This window comes from Hippocampus guttulatus, chromosome 14 (genome assembly GCF_054856545.1).
Source record: "Hippocampus guttulatus isolate MCC_2025c chromosome 14, RoL_Hgut_1.0, whole genome shotgun sequence".
NCBI lineage: Eukaryota > Metazoa > Chordata > Actinopteri > Syngnathiformes > Syngnathidae > Hippocampus > Hippocampus guttulatus.
In genome coordinates, this window is record NC_141274.1 from 17,215,262 (window position 1) to 17,233,268 (window position 18,007).

An 18,007-nucleotide genomic window follows, 5' to 3' on the forward strand; every position below is an offset into this window, starting at 1 on the left:
GGTGCAATTTTTTGGTGATGTACCCCACAGCGTTCACAACTGAACCACCAGATAAGAGCTCTTCAAAGCGGGTCCTTGAGAGTCCCTATGAGGCCTGTTTTTCATCTCTCCCTTCTTGAACACGCCTGATTCAAATGATCAGCTCATCAATTAGCACTGCAGAAGCCTGATAACAATCCTGATCATCACCAACTGAGGAAGATGAAGTTGAGGAAGGCAGCAGGTCCAGACAACATCAGTTCCTGCCTCCTCAGGACCTTCTCCGACCAGCTGTGTGACATTGTCCAGCACATGTTCAACCTGAGCCTGAAGCCGGGCAGAGTTCCACAATTGTGGAAAACTTCGTGCCTGGTCCCAGTGCCCAAGACCCTCCGAAGAAGCTCAATAGCTACAGGTGGCGCTGACATCTCACCTGATGAAGATGCTGGAGAGACTCGTCCTCGCCGACCTGCGACCGCTGGTGAGCTCATCACTGTACCCGCTGCAGTTTGCCTACCAGCCCGGAATCGGCATGGAGAACACCATCATCGACCTCCTCCACTCGGCGCTGTTACACCTAGAGAAGGCTGGGAGCACTGTGAGGATCATGTTCCTTGGTTTCTCCGGTGCCTTCAACACCATCCAGCCCAACCTACTGAGGGACAAACTGCAGCACGTTGGAGTGGATCACCACCTCATATCACGGATCACAGATTACCGGTACCTCACAAACCGGCCACAGTACGTGAGGGCACAGAGCTGTGAGTCGGACAGGCTTCTCTGCAGCACCGGGGCGCCGCAGGGGACTGTCCTGCCTCCATTCCTGTTCATTCTCTACACCTCGGACTTCAGACACATCACTCCAACCTTCCACCAGAAGTTCTCCGATGACTCTGCAATTGTCGGCCTCATTACAGAGGGAGGCGATCAGCAGTACAGGGGACTGACGAAGGACTTTGTGGACTGGTGCCAGCAGAATCACCTCCAGATCAACCCCGGGAAAACCAAGGAGTTGGTTGTGGATTTCCGCAGGAAACAGTCCTCACCTGCACCGATGAACATCCAGGGTACGGACATAGAGTGGGTGACCTCCTACAAGTACCTGGGTGTTCTCAACAATAAACTTGACTGGTCTACAAACACGGACGCTCTGATCAGGAAGGGACAGAGCTCTTCCTACTCAGAAAAGTGAGGTATTTTGGGGTTCATGGGTCACTCCTTAAGACCATCTATGACTCTGTAGTGGCTTCAGCCATTCAGTAAGGCATAGTCTGCTGGTCAGGCAGCATCTCAGCCCGGGACAGAGAGAGAGTGGACCGACTGGTCAGGAGCGCCAGCTCTGTCCTGGGATGCTCCCTGGACACTCTGGAGGAGGTGGGCATCAGGAGGATGCTAGCTGAGCTCACAGCTATTATGGACAGACCCCCCCCCCCCCCCACCCTCCAGGCCACCCTGACAGCACTGGGCAGCTCCTTCAGCCAGAGACTAATACGCTGCAAGAAGGAGAGGTACCGCCGCTTGTTCCTGCTGACTGCTGTCAGGCTATTGAATAGAGTAGACGCACCTGAAAACCTGGACTCACTCCTACTCACCCATTTTAAATATCACAGCCACCTTATGCTGATATCTTTTATATCTTATATTTGTTTATTATATTCTGTACTGTGTACAGTTCATTTTTTACAATTATTTTGTCCATGCAAATATTTCATGTTTTTCTCCTTTCTTCCCTCCAAATTTTGCCGCTGTAAATTGAGAATTTCTCCATTGTGAGACAAATAAAAGTTTTATTTTCTTATCTTATCTTAATTCGGCTGTGTTGGAAGGGGAAAATATCTAAAAACATGCTGGATAGTGGCTGCTTCAACATTCGTAGAATCCTGCGATCAAAATCCCGCGGGAAACGCGAGGCCAAACGTTGTTTCCGAGCATGACGCTAAGAACTGCATTGACGTGATACGATCACGTCGTGAGAAAAGTTCAACTCGCGTTCAGTTTGACCATCGTATTGTGCCCATAAAGTCACTTGTGAGCTTTCTTGACGCCTCCTTTAGCTCCTCTGTCTCCCTTCTCCGTCGTTTTCCTCCCTTTTCCTTCGCCGCCTCCTTCTTTGCCGGGCGCCGCCGCCTTCTTCTGCGTCTTCTCGTCGCCTTTGGCACCCTTGGCTCCTTCCCTCCTCCCCTCCTTGCTCTTCCTTTCACCTCGATTGGCGTCCACTTTCCCCGAGACGGTGGCCACAGCCTCCGCATCTTCCTCCCACTTTTCCTCTGCTTTGGCAGCTGTGTGGCGAGACAGGGACACAATAAAGATGCAGATACTTGTTTTGTGGGCTGAAATGAAGTCTGCTTAAGTAGGAAGCACGTGATGAAGTCCCATCTGTATCCTGTGTGTTTGAATGAGCTCCCTTTTTTTTGCGACCCAATGTGATCCTTTATAAGTGGAGAACAAAATGTCATTATGATACAAATATCTATGTAACTAGGACAAGATCAGCCGAGTTAACGTTTTTGATGTTGCAATTCGGATAAAATAGTAAAAGTGTACCAAAAAAAAAAAGAGATAAACATAAGGAACCGGTCATTTTATTTGAAATCTGAGATGGACAACTTTGACGGTTTGACATGAGAGGTGTATTTTTCTTGTAAACTTTCAGGTGAAGTCTAAAATGGACAGCTTTATGGGTGAGTTACCCACTTTCTATCTGTCTGTCTGTCTGTCTGTCTGTCTGTCTGTCTGTCTATATATCTGTCACAAAATGCTTCAAAAATATCGACATTTCCAAGCATATTCAACTAAATGTTTGAAAAAAAAAAAAGGCAATCCAGCTTTTGTTACTGTGGTACTGCTCTAGTTTTTAAGTGGCGGAGCTGGTGGAGCTCCCAATTATATGACAGTAACGAGGGTGCATCTTGTCCTTGCGTGTTCTCATGAGCACACTCTTTTTACTCCTGTGATTGGATCCTTTGAAGTGGAACATAAAAACTAACAGTCATTATTTTACAAGGTCACTTGAGACTATGTCAATGTGGTACTCATACAGATACCTACCGTGGGGAGGAAGACAAATCTGTTCAAGCACAAAAAAATTCCAAAGTCCACAGAATCATTTTGTACATAATACCGGTAATAATAATTTTTCATTTAATAGATTTCAGTGACAATGCAGGGAAAATATAAAGACACACAGAGAGAGATAGAGAGAGAGTGAGACAGATGGGAGAGAGAAAGAGTCCACGTGGTCTGTTTTGTTCAGGATAAAGTTGTAAATGTTTTGGAAGTAAACAGTTTACTGCAAATGTATCAAAAAGTCCCATTGACCTTTTTAAATATTAAATAAGAGCTCACTGGCAGTGGGGATCTGAAAGGAAATTTCAAGATCTTCTTTTGAATAATTCATCAGTCACTATTTCTGTTCTTGGACACATTTCCCCCAAGCAAAGACTCCGATGAAGGCCCAGTGGATCGTTTTTTTTCTGTGGTCGCAATGTAAACATGACGGATGGAGCAGCTACACAAATAAACAAAAGGCTGACAAGCCCAAGGACAAATACAAAACAAATGTCAAAGGCTACCAGAAGGAATAAAAAGCTGACATCGGGGGCGGCATGGCTCAGTGGTAGAGGGTTTGTTTCTCAACCCCGAGGTTGGTGGCTTGATCCACGGCAATTGCGGCCATGTCAAAGTGTCCTTGAGCAAAATACTGAACCCTCAGTTGCTCCTGATGCTGCATCATCACTGACTGAGGTAACAGTGTAAAGTGCTTTGAGTACCCAAGGGAGAAAAGCGCTATATAAGTTTTACTTTACTGTTACTTTAGTGCCGTTCCAAATTCGAGTGTCATGAATGGTGCTGATTTTCATTTTATTCTGTGTCTCACCCCCCATCGGAAGAATCTAATGAGAAAATGAAAGTGGTGAAGTACAAGTGGAGAAGACATGTCAGTCCTGATTTGTCATATTGTCATGCTCTGCTTTTAACCTTGCACTCAACAGAGTCAAGAGACACCTGTTGCTAAAAAACATTTGGAAAAGGGCAGTATTGATCATATTGAGCAGCCCAACAAGAGGAGAGTGTGAAGAACAGGTTTTATTTTTAAGTGCACCAACACGCGATGACAGCAGGCATCGCCAAGTTATCATGTTTCACTTTGCTGTCACATTCTCTTCGTGACGCTAACACTGGCTAAACGTGTGCATCTACTCACGTATAATTACAATAATTGCATCCCGCAAATGCGAATACTAAATAATACGTCAAACTAACCCTTGCTGCCCTCATGTTCATCATTTGGCAAGGACAGTGCTTTGACATTGTCTACATTGGACAATGATGACTGACACAAAGGCGGGCTCACTATTTGGCAAGCTTTCATGAATTACTGATGGCAAGCAACTTGATTTGGTCACTTGAACTTGAACTACAATGAATGCCACCGTAGAGCAGTTAGAGCCACGTGATTGCTTCCAGTCAGTAACCGTAGGCATGAGTCGGATAATATTGAAAATATGTGTCGCTCTTTAAAATACTTACTATGATGGTTAAAGTAGTATTATGAATGTAAAACACAAAAAAATATTATTTATGTGTTTATTCAGGAATCGATAATTGAGCTTTTGTTCCCATGACGAGCAGGAGTGGACCGAAGGCGCTTGGTTTTCAAACAGCCTAGAAAGAGAAAAAATGAGTTCCCTTAATGACAAGCATTAGATTCTATTTTCTCCCATCGAGCCAGCACTCCACTAAGTTGTCCAATTGTTGCTGTCAATTGATGCAATTTTGGACGGGATGAGGTAAAATTCTGAGCGCCTCGCTCACAGATACATTTATGAAAATAGGCAGCCAACAAAAGACTTAGGAGGTGGTCTAACTATTTGTACGCAAACCATTACAATTTTCCATGATATGCCGCCTTAAGGTCTTTATAACCTATTCATCAACACTTCATTAGGTACACTTACTGTAACGTACTAGAATGAGTCAAATACATTAGGCTAACTTACTGGCAAAAGTAGTACGTATAAATGTTGCAATTTAACACGGTTAATCACGTAGAACAAAAGCTAATTGCTTTCCACACACGGCAACAGAGGGGAGGACAAATTGAGATGGAAAAGAATTAAGAAGAAGAAGATGATGATCAGGCCGTCACCGGCAAAGAAAGCGAGGCCGGCTGCTCCTCAGAAAGGCCAACCAGGGAGCGCTGACTGTCAGTATGACTTTCGCTTTGGACTTGCTCAGAGAGTGTCTGGACGGTGGATGTCTCAGCAACCGCTGGAAACAACAGTCAACAGAATGGGGGGGGGGGGGGGGGGGGGAACCAGTAGAAGGATCAAAGGAAAGGAATGGGAGGGCGAAAGAAGTAAGAGAAGGGGGAAACTTACATCCTGGCACCTCTGTCAGCTCGTTAAGAGGTGGCACCGTCTCCAACGTGTTGGCATATTTCTTGGCGGCCTGTCGCTGGGCATGACGCGCTTCGATTTCCTTTTTGGTCCTTGGGATGCGACATTTAAAAATACAACACAGCGTGATCACTAGAGAGAGGAGGGGAATAAAAAAGATGAGTTTTGGGGTCAGTTGTCTGAGATTTGTTTCTTAATCGATTTTATGACCTTGAAAACAATTGCTGAAAATGTGACTGGACTGGAAACTAGACAGTATTGAAATGTGAAGCTATAGCATTCAGCGTGCAGTAGGCTAACTAGCTCGTCCTCGTCCTCGAAAACACAACTCTCCTGGATGTCACAGTTTACATAAGAACTCTTGTGTCCTTATTTTAATTCCGAAGTCAGGACTTGACGCTGCAGACTAACCCACTGCCTCTCTGCCAGCAGAGATTTGCCCCATAAGCCTGTTAGCTTGCAAGCTAGCTACTGGCTAGCGTCTCTTGTCGAAGCCCCGCGGCGACTCGGTATTTTGTTTCCACTCACCAGAGGCGTGAAGCACTGTTTGGGACTCATTGCTTTAAAGTATATTTGAGGCAATCTTACAAGGATTATTCATCCATCCATCCATCCATTTTCCGAACCGCTTGATCCTCACCAGGGTCGCGGGGGGTGCTGGAGCCTATCCCAGCCGTCTCCGGGCAGTAGGCTGGGGACACCCTGAATCAGTTGCCAGCCAATCGCAGGGCACACAGAGACGAACAACCATCCACGCCCACACTCACACCTAGGGACAATTTAGAGCATCCAATCAGCCTGCCATGCATGTTTTTTTTTTTGGAATGTGGGAGGAAACCGGAGCACCCGGAGAAAACCCACGCAGGCCCGGGGAGAACATGCAAACTCCACACAGGGAGGCCGGAGCTGGAATCGAACCCGGTACCTCTGCACTGTGAAGCCGACGTGCTAACCACTGGACTACCGGGCCGCCCACAAGGATTATTGTTTAAGGATTTTTGTTTCACTATTTAATATGGTGAGCATTAAAAAAAGATCAGTCAAACAATCACAACATATTATACATTAAATTTTAAAAAATAGCTGCTCGAAAAGGGCTTTGGCTAAAGCACCGCTTAACTTTGTCGCTCTACAAGCAGACCTGAGAGGATTGCAGATGTCAACACATACTCACAACACACACAACACTAGGGTCGGAATGACAAGGTAGTAATTGTTTCGTGAAAGAAGGCTAATGGCAGCAATGACACAATCTTTCCTTGAGGTCGCTTTCTGGCTGCAAAGGGAATCAAGAGCAGAATATGAAACACAGCTACGCAACAACTAAATCGTAAGTTTTCCTCTAAAAACAGGTTACGCTATTCTTAGAATTCGAGTGGTGCAAATGTGTCGTTTTGGGTCCAATTAGAACATTTTGTGCAGCAGGAGAGTGGCAAAATCATTAACACCTACGTATGCCTTGTTTTAATAAATAGTCGGCAGTGTTTGAGCTTGTGTTGGATCCAGGAGCGGCCTTGGAGCATCACCACCTGGCTGGCACATGGTGTAAAAGAACCTCATGATGCCAACGAACTGCATAAGAATGTGTGAAAAACAACTTTCTGAAACTTACACTAAAGACATCATGAAATTGCAGGTTAAGCAATGAAATGGTTTTGCCGCATTTTTCTGCTTTAGTTCCAGAGACATTGTGCTGCTCCTTCCGGTGCGCCCGCCTTGGCCACCTGGGGCCAGCATATTAGTCATGTCGTTACACGGAGACATCTCAGCTCCTCAGTAAGCCAGCAGTAGCTGCAATGTTCTTTGCAGAAGATAAAGAATAGATGCCTGTCATTTAGTTATTTTACCATTTGTTGCTGTATTCACATTCAGACACATTCGCGGCCTCACAGACAAATCTTTGGAATTTGGAAAACTATCACAAATTCATAAAACTCAACTGCAGGCTCGCCACTCGTTACAATACAATAATAGAATACAGAATTGGATAAAATATATAAAAATACCTCGCAAGCCTCGTGAGGATTAGTGGATCAGAAAATGGATGCATGTAAAATTACGAGAGATGATTCTTTTCAACTGCAGTAAAATCTGCAGCTGTGTTACATGGATTGTTGCAAGGTATTAAAAGATCCAAACTCTGAAGGTGTCTGTGATTTCCAATTGGACAAGTGAGTCCAGAGGTGAGTGAGTGGAAAGCTGGAGAAGATTGCGAGCAAGTGTCTGGTGAAGGAAGAAAAATTGCACAAGAGGTCGGCCATTTTGGTCTGAAGCTGAAGTTTTGGGCAAATTGCAGGAGTCCTTCTTTGACAAATTGAGCCCCAACCAGAAGCAAGTATGCCATAGTGGTGCAAGGGCTCATTCATCACTGCTTGCAGATTATCAGCGTATGAGGGGCAGGGGACGTGCTACTTACCGATAGCTAAAACAAACACAGCAAAGATGCCGATGACTTGCCATAAGCGCAGCCCCCAAAACACGACAGTCTCTGATGTGACGGGGTCTGGCTTTTTGGGGGGCTCTGTGGGTAAAAGCTGAGGCGGTGGGGAAAAGAAAAAACAAAATCCAAACATTATTAATAACCCATTAAAGAAACTTTTTCGACACAAATATGTACTTATATGAGAATTGGGATTTCATTTGTGAGGTGGTGCGGTGCGATCCAGTGGTAAGCGCGTCAACCTCACAGTGCAGAAGTCGTGGGTTTCGATTCCGACTTCGGCCTCCCTGTGTGGAGTTTGCATGTTCTCTCTGTGCCTATGTGGGTTTTCTCCGGGTGTCTCCGGTTTCCCCCCACATTCCAAAAACATGCATGGCAGGTTCATGGAACACTCTAAATTGTCCCTATCAGTATGCGTGTGAGCGTGGATGGTTGTTCGTCTGTGTGTGCCCTGCAAATGATGGCAACCGATTCAGGTTGTCCCCTGCCTACTGCACGAAGATGGCTGGGACAGGCTCCAGCACCCCCCGCGACCCTTGTGAGGATAAAGCGGAGTGGGAAAATGGATTTCATTTGTGTCACCCTTTTCTACCTTTGGAACTCCATCCATCCATCCATCCAATTTCTGAACCGCTTTATCCTCACAAGGGTCGTATGTACTGTATATCCAGTAACGATACCGTCCGTACTTTTGATAAATAGAATTTTTATTCAACACAGTGCAGAAAGATTGTGGAGAAAGATGATTCCCGGACTGACACAAATGATGATTCATCTTACTGATGCTCAGCGGTGGCACAGTGAGTGAGATCCAAGGCCACTGGCAACCGTAGCACGCTAATTATCTTCAGATGTCCTTTTTTTTACTTTCCAGACTTATCATATGTAACAGTGGTGAATATAAAAAGCATTATTTGATGTTTTTTAATCAGTCGATGAAGTTTAGGTACAAATTGATGGATAGCGCAGCATAGCATCGATTGCCCAATTAGATGTCAGGAGGCTGCTGTGGAAACTCTATACTTTAAGTTGCCAATAGATCAGAAAAGGCTCACTTATTGCATTTGCTGCTGTCAATGATACATTTCTGCTCTTAGGTGGTGTGCTAGAAAACAGTAAACAACAAATATTACAGGTAGCAACAATTATTACATTATGAGACCATCAGATGTTGGAACTGCCATTACAAAACAGACTCACCTATATTTAGGTTATGTGACTCAGACATAATCCAAATTACAGTACACGGACCTACATGTTAAAATATAGATTAAGATTATGACATCTGACTATAGGATTTTCTGTCTCCAACCATTTCTTACACTCACGAACAATCACATAGCATAAAACCACTTGTTTTTTCAACACAAAATCCACCAAAATATTGCAATAAATAAAGTTATATTATTTGTATATAAATATATTTTTGTATTGTGTCATTCATTTTTTTACATATTTAGTTTCATTATATGTCTACCCTAATTGTGTATATATATAATAATAATTACTATCCACCCATAGTCTGGAAAGTAACAAAGAAAAAAAAAAATATATATATATATATATATATGGGTGGCCCGGTGGTTCACAGCAGAGGCTACGGCCTCCCTGTGCGGAGTTTGCATGTTCTCCCCGTGCCTGCGTGGGTTTTCTCCGGGTACTCCGGTTTCCTCCCACATTCCAAAAATATGCATGGCAGGTTAATGGAACATTCTAAATGGTCCCTAGGTGTAATTGTGGGTACGAATGGTTCTTCGTCTATGTGTGCCCTGTGAGTGGCTGGCACCCAGTTCAGGATGTTCTCCGCCTACTGCCCGAAGACAGCTGTGTTAGGCTCCAGCACACCCGTGACCCTCGTGAGGATACGCGAATTAGAAAATGGATGGGTGGATGGATTTTAAGATTCTGCTACAGGGTGACCCAAAAAAAAAAAACGGGCCCCAACTCTAATTAGGCCCCGTTTCTTAGTGTTTTGTCCGAATGAAATGAAACTTTGGCCATAACTAGTTTATTATGTTCAAAACATCACATCAAAACACTCGGGTCTTTGGCCTTTTTTTCTCCGTTCTACAGCATATGTTCTAGATGGCCTCCATTTAGCTCCGTGCATTTCTTGAGGCGCAGCACGAAGTTGTCCATGACGTTCTTACAGACTGAATTGGTAATGGCTCTCATCTCCTCCCTGATGGCTTTCTTGAGTTCCGTGATGGTTCTGGGTTTCCCTGCGTAGACCCTGTCCTTAAGATAGCCCCAAATCAAAAAATCTGGGGGGCTCAGGTCCGGGCTATGGGGTGCCCACTCAAAATCAGTCTTGAGACTGATCACTCGGCCTCCGAAGTTCTCTTTCAGCCAATCCCGGGACAGGTTTGAGGTGTGAGAACTTGCTGGAACCAGAACTTGCTCATGAGCGACGGGTAGATGGTCTGGAGCTCATTCTTGAAGGTTTTGAGGACCTCCACATTCCGCTCCTTGGTGACTGTCACTGCTGCGCCATATTCTTCGATGAAGATTGGTCCAATGATGCCTCTGGTCGCGATTTGTGGTTCCATAAACTAGTTATGGCCAAAGTTTCATTTCATTCGGACAAAACACTAAGAAACTGGGCCTAATTAGAGTTGGGCCCGTTTTTTTTGGGTCACCCTGTATTTGTTGTGAATTTGAAAAGGTGTCGGGCCGCCTTCCCTCTCCGAGCGGCTCCATGCCGACACACATTCCTGCCTGATGCCTCAGGACAGGAACAGCTCTTGCAGGTACCAAAATCCAAGTGTAAACTGAGAGGGAATGGAGCTTTTTTGGGTCATTTGTCCCAAACTATGGAATGAACTGCATGGTCCACATTAGACTTCTTCATTGTCCAGTTTTTGTCCAGTTAAAAACTTTTTTATTCCTTGATGGTCAACACATCACAAAACTTGAGCCTTTATTTCAGTGTCTTGCTTGGTGGTATTGTTTATAATGCTGTTACTGTTTCATGATTTAGATTTCCATTTAATTGGTAAAATGAAGTGAAACATCTCTCTAATAAACAAATTGTGCAAGCAACAGTCAATAAAAACTAGTGAGCAGATAGTACCTACGTAATGTTCTTAATAATAATTTAAGTAAATAAGTCCAGTAAAAGAAGCAAATATGTTCCATCAAAACTACTTTGACCTGCACAGTTTATCCCAAAATTTACTTCAGTTGATTAAATGCAGCTGATAACCAGCCACCACTGCTTAAAAGTGCCTGTCAGGTTTCACGGTGGGCAGAGTTTGACCTCGAAATGAACTCTTCAAATTAACTCCTGTGGTCAAAACAAATTCTATCACCTTCCCAGATGGCATCGCTGCAAGAATGTAGAAGGAAGCATGTGAATGTAAAACTCATGACTTTCTCTCACATTTTATTACACATCAATACCGATCCAAGGACGAGCCCTCAGTCAACAATGGATCTGGCAAGCAATCTGAGTAAACACATTGACAGCAATAATCACAAGACTACCGCAACAACATGTTGTTTTGGAGGAGGAGGGTGATGATGAAGATGATAATGGTCATCTTACCTCAGGGTCCGGGATCTGTGACAGCACGCAGGACACGCAGTAGGACAGCAGCAGGAGGACCAGCACATCCCCGACCATCCTCATCCCCTTCCTGCGTCCACTGCCCTCCTACTCCCCTTGTCTCCCTCTCCCCCCCATCCCCTCCGGATGACTGCTCTGGAGTCAGAATACACCAGAACCGACCACACCGGCACCCCACATCCCCTCTTCACCCCGCCACAGCCAACACCCACACACCCACCCAGGTGATTAATGGTCTCCCACCCTGGAACAGGAGTCTACTGCCTTTTTGTCTGCTCTGCCGCAGTGGTCCACATGAGGAAGCCAAGGCAGCCGCTGTTGAGGCACATTAATTAATTAAGAGAGCTGGTGTGCTTTACAGCCAGCTCGTCCTGCAAGGGACACTGCACACACACACACACACACACACAAACACACACACGTGTGTGTATGTGTTGGGGGATGGGCAATACAGCCACAATGAGATGGAAAGCCAATGGCAGCAAGCATCCTGGTATTTATGACCTCGCAGGTCTGCAGAGGAATAAGCTAAACACGGCCTTTCTCATCGCAGTTAATGCATCGTGTTTGGAAAAATATATATTTTCAACAAAAATCTGGCGTTACTCATGTTTAATAAAGAGTAATATGATTCTGTTCGTTAATATTATTATGAAAACTTGATGTTCTCAGGAAAAAAAACAAGGGCAGAATATGAATCAGTGCAAAAAATCTATTCAGAATGGTTTACTTGCAACTCCGATTTAAAAATGTAGTCAACATTTGCTGATCACACAGTGGGTGGACGGGCACCTGTGGTCTCGATGATCACACCTACAGTGATCAGACCAGACCTCTTTCTGAGCAGGAAATCAACCGCATGGCAGACTTCACCTGAGACGGTGACTGGTGGGGTGGCTTTTGACCTGTGCCTGCCCTGCAGTGGCTTCAACGTTGGTGGCGGTGCCTGGGAAGCAGGGGAAGACCCCACCCCCCACCTATTTTGATGATATTGGGGTCCCTAGAGGCGTCCCAGATGATTATAAAGCCCGTCGTCAAATTACCGCAGAGTCTTTTCTTATGGGTGACCACAAATAACAATGTTGATTTCATCAAATACCGTCATGACCAAATTCAAAGACTGGTGAATTTCAACTCCCATTTGGCAGTGGGTGTTCATGAGCAACTGTCAGCTACTTCTCTTATGGAGTTCCAAAATAGGCTCGTCCTCGATAGTATGTTAGCAGAAGAAGGTGGTGCCTGCTCTCATATCAAAGGCCACTATTGCACGATCATCAGATGGAAAGATCACCAGAGCCATGGAAGGTTTGCGAGCCCATCCATTCATCCATTTTCCGATCCGCTTTTATCCTCACAAGGGTCGCGGGGGATGCTGGAGCCCATCCCAGCTGACTTCGGGCAGTAGGCGGGGGACACCCTGAACTGTTTGCCAGCCAATCGCAGGGCACACAGAGACGAACAACCATCCACGCTCACACTCACGCCTCGCGACAATTTTGAGTGTTCAATCAGCTTGCCATGCATGTTTTTGGAATGTGGGGGCGGGGGGGGGGGGGGGGGGGGGTTAACCGGAGTACCCGGAGAAAACCCACGCAGGCCTGGGGTGAACATGCAAACCCCACACAGGGAGGCTGAAGCCGGAATCGAACCCACGACCTCTGTACTGTGAGGTTGACACGCTAACCACTGAATCACCGGGCCACCTCACTAATGAAATCCCAATTCTCATATAAGTACATATTTATGTCTAACAAGTTTCTTCAGTGGGTTATAAATAAAGCTGGAAGCTGGAATTGAACCTGGTACCTCTGCACTGTGAGGTCGACGTGCTAACCAACGGGCCACCTTGGTTTGCAATGTCAGGAGTGGATGACACGTTGCAGGTGGATACCACCCCTCTATCCTCCCCTTCATTTTTTTCCTGATATTTGCTACACTCTAATTATGACTATATTCAATGTTAGAAACGACCTTGAATGCATATTTCGAAGATGTTGATCTCTGATTAGCAGAGATCAAAAGAGGATTAATGGGTTATGGATAGACTGCTTAAGCGCAGATAATTAAAATCATGTCATTTCATTCATAGTTTGGTTTATGCTTATACAAGAAAGATGAAGAGTGTCAAGTTTTGTGTGTAAATTCTGAGCAAGTGTGAATGTACGTGTCAGGGGTGGAGGGGGGGGGGGGGGAGTGTGAAAGGCAGGTAATGCCTGTTGAGAAGTTGCTGTGAATGAAGTGAATCAGCGACCGTAGGACCGGCTTGAGCTCGTCTAGTAGTCATTCAAGGCTAATATTGACATCGACGATGACCCAGAGCTCTGCTGGAGGCATTAGAATCCTCTGACAAGGGGAAAAAAATTGGTGAAGTTACTTTGTCGTTGATTAAGTCCTCCTTGCATTAAAAAAAAGCGTTAAAGAACCAGTAATTCTTAAACGGGGACATTTTATTCAGGTTCCATCAACATATAATAAAACATCAAACTTGGTTCTATTCGAAGCGTGGATCAGACTGGCAACACTTTGTATTAATTCGTCCGCACGGAGTAGCTCTCACTTCCAACAAAATTGCTGACCCTTGACCGATGGTAAAACAGCTTTCTTCTCAGTCCTGCCAAAGGTGGATTGAGCCAAAGATTGAGCATGTGCAGGTGATGTGAATTCATGAAGCAGTCGTCATGTGGCGGTCGTATCCAAATATTAGCATTCATGCAGCATACGTCCTGCAGCTTGGAAGACGTCCAGAGACACAAAGCACCTGAGGTGTCGGCGGCTCAGCTGGCATAAGACCTCAGCCAATTATTGTTGTCTATGTGTGTGTGAGAACTCCGCCTCACTCACGCACGCACGCACGCACAAGGAGCAACATGTGATGTGCAGCTGCTGTCGTGACATCATCTTCGTCATCATCATCATCACTGAGTCAGACACACACAAAATACAGCACGGATTTCTGCACTGCTGCTATCACAGCCAATGAGTCAAACTTCCACGCATGGCATGCCCATTCACATCAATGCACACCATGCGAGGCAACCAAGCAATCGTTTCAAATCGCACACAGTGTTTCAGTTCAAACTCAATGAGTGGAAGACAAGTGATTGATTGAAAGCACGTGACTTAGCACAATGTCACCCGTTGAACTTGGGAGCTTCCGCAGCTCCTTTAAGCAAACAGTGGGGAAAATGTCCATACTTCTATGTTTTTGAACGTATTACATATGTTCCCTCGTCTTTTGGATTTATGGTTTGAACACAACAAACTTGAGCAGGACGTTACAAAGAAACTATTGGATCGGGGACTTCTCCACCAGCCCATCACATCGCCGGATTTGCCAATTACTTTACAACGGGAGAGGAGGTGTCGGAAGTGAGGGTGAGTACATGAAAACAGGGCAAGCACAGAAGCATCCAGGCTAAGCTATCCGCTAACCCACACAGACCCGTAGTATCAACCTTTGTTTGCTCATCCAATGTTTGCTCACTGGAGGAGAAAAAAGGCAGTTGACAACTTCCGTGCAGCTTAACAGAATCAAGGTTACCTCAGAAAATCCGGGAATCTGCAATCCAGCTAGCAGGGCAATCACACGATCAGACAGATGGCGTCTCAACTCATGGCGAAGGGAGTGTACGTTTGCTTCAGTGATGACTGCTGCTGGAGTGCAGCAGTTGTGTACAAACAGTGTCCTCCGCAAGTGGAGGTTATCGTTAAGTGCCAACCTTTCTACCTTTGCTGGCCTTTTACATCAATTCTGCTGATTGCAGGTTACACCCTAACTGCTAAAAGGAGCAGCCGAAGCGCTCTTTCAACCGACACACCCTAGATGATTTTCACATCACAGCTGATGACTTCCAACCAGGTAGATCTAAAGGACTCAGAACCGTGAGGCAGATGTGATTAGCACTCTGTCACCAAATCATTTCTTTTTATTTCTTTCTATGCTGGTGTGTCAAAACTTGCCCTTACATAAAACCAGTTCTTGGCACAAAAAAAAAAAAGGTTGTGGACCGCTGCACTCTCGTGCCTCTCGTGGCACTTTCAGTCCAATTACTGGAGGATTCTCATTAGAAGGAACCATGTATTGACTTTGCATTCAATGTAAATGATAGATGAATGGCGAGTAAAGTTCACAGACGCCTTTATACATCCACGGCTAACTTTAAACCTCGCATGGCCGCGCTGTTTGCTTTAGCTTTCTGGACGCAGTCAGTCAGTCAATGGTCAGCAGGAAGCGTGGGTGCAGAACGAGGGAATACCTCAGAGAGGAGACGGCCGCAGAAAGGAGTCATTCAAAGCTGGAACGACAAATAGGTGAGGCTGTTTACGCACGCTGTGTTGATTTAACTGGGCTGTTTGGCTTGGTGGCTCCTTGGGCATCTTGGAATAAATCTGCAGCGTGACTGCGTAATCGGGCTCCATAAAACAATACCAAAACTGTTTTTGGTGGTTGGAGGGGAATGTCCTTTACTGAAATGTGATGAGATACGTTAGCAGCTGAGGTCACGGGCGCAAATTGAGATGCTCAGACAAATTTTTGATTTGGGCAAAATCGCTTCGATAACTTATCGCCACCGTGTACTTCACTCCAGTCGGACTTCTAACCAAAGTGTCCGGGAAAAAATTGTCTCTAAAACAGCATGAAGCTTCAAATAGCCAACTGCCGTTGTATGTGACGTCACTCACAAAATGTAGCTAAAATGACATTTGAAGAATCTGTGGTACACTGGAAAATCCAAATCTTTTCGTGCAACGACCCGCAGAAGAGGATGACAACCCATCCAGAGCCAGAGCAGGACTCAGTTTCAGACAGGGAGTTTCACAACTCATACTAGCTCGCTTGAGTTCACGGTTGTAGATGTCCAATTTTACCCTTACCAGCACACCCGTGACCCTCTTGAGAATGAGCGATTCGGAAAATGGACGGATGGATGGATAGGGTATGAATTTAATCCTTTCATGCACCCTGTAACCTGATAACATAATAAATTGTCCACTGTACTAAATGCTGTCCCTGAAAGGGTTAAACTAGCTTCACATTGCCTCCAACGATAGTCATATTGTATTTGGCCAAAAGTTCTAAAAATTGAATGGTCTTCAAAGGTCACAGTCAGTGTTTATTGGAACAAGCATGAGAACACAAATGTCATGGTTCTCTTTGTGGCCAAAAGGTGGCACTGTAGGGCTCCGCCTGCAGCTGCACACCGGTCACTCCACTCTGTGCCTCCTTGCTTTTTGGGGTCCTACGCCACCATCATGCAAAGCGTGACAGAATGACCCGACCAGACTGGACCCCGCAGGACCAGAGGCCTGGTCCCACAGCCACCCACATTCCTGTTCCCGGCGAGGCAAGTGTTGCCGTCACCCTCCGTTCCTGTTCCCCGGCGAGGCGAGGGTTGCCGTTGCTTTTGTTCCTGTTCCCCGGCAAGGCAAGGGTTGCCGTCGCTTTCGTACCTTTTGCCCGGCGAGGCTAGGGATGCCGTCGCCTTCCGTTGCCCGGCAAAGCAAGATTATGGATGAGTTTGGGACGTCTGGGATCTGTCCCTTGAGGGAGGGGTACTGTCATGGTTCTGTATGTGGCCAACAGGTGGCACTGTAGGGCTCCGCCTGCAGCTGCACACCTGTTGGTCATTGTGTCATTAGTTTGTTTGTTTAAAAGGACTCCCGGCACGACCACTCGGTGTCGGGTCATTGTTGCTGTTGCTGTGTGCACGTGTCATGTTTTGTTTTCTGTCTTAGGTTTTTGCTACTTTGATTTCTTGTGATTTTGTTGGACTTAATTTGAGAGAGTTTTTGAGTTAGTTTCTCCAGTGTATTCCTGTTTACATTTTGTTAAATACATCTTGGTCACTCCACCCTGCTCCTCCCTGCCTCCCTGCTTTTTGGGGTCCTCTGCACCACCATCATGCAAAACATGACAACAAATTGTTAAAATGGACCAAAATAGTGACCAAAAAGCAATCCTGCATAACATGGGATAAGCTGGGCTACTAGAAGAACATGCATGAACTCCACAAACAAAGGATGGGCGGATCAGAGGTTCGACCCTGGAACCTTAGAACAATCAGGCCAGCAACTGGATCAAAGATTTGTTTCTGTCCTGCCTGCTCAGTACAATCCAACCAACAGGAGCACCTGAGCCAAAATTTGAACTGTGGACCAACTAACTGTTTGGCAGACGTGCCAACAGTCCTATTGGCAAAACGCTTTACCCATAAAGGTTCCAGTGTGAAACCTTGACAATACTCTCTAATAGCTGACCAGTGACTGATTTGTGGCACGTTGATTTATTTGACAGCATACGCCATCCTCCCAACAAAAACAAGTATTTAGTTAAACATTTTCCCTGGACCATGTCAACTATTTGCTCCATCAACATCTTTTCTGACGCACATTGCTACTCTAGATACATATTTGGCAAGGCACGCCAGCAGGACGCTCGCCGGTAAAGAAACATCGCGCTATCTCCGCTGGCAACAGTGAGTGATAACCTGCAGCCGAGCAAAGCGGGTTATGCACCGGGGGACGCTCGGCTTTCGACGCACAAACACAGGCCTCGTTTGTCACGCACAAGGGCCGGATTCATGGGGCGCCTTGACATTTTTGTCTTGCGGCCTCGTGAGG

General features: G+C 45.7%; 1 protein-coding gene across 1 annotated transcript; it reads right to left on the reverse strand.

Moving 5' to 3' along the window:
• Positions 1–1,796: 1,796 nt before the first annotated feature.
• Positions 1,797–11,491, reverse strand: tmie (transmembrane inner ear). Its single transcript, XM_086129345.1, has 4 exons — positions 11,366–11,491; positions 7,795–7,912; positions 5,361–5,510; positions 1,797–2,258 (listed from the first exon to the last, which is right to left on the reverse strand). The coding sequence occupies exons 1-4, from the start codon at positions 11,447–11,449 to the stop codon at positions 2,002–2,004; spliced, it is 609 nt and encodes a 202-aa protein (XP_085985471.1). The 5' UTR covers positions 11,450–11,491; the 3' UTR covers positions 1,797–2,001.
• Between the last annotated feature and the right edge of the window lie 6,516 nt (positions 11,492–18,007).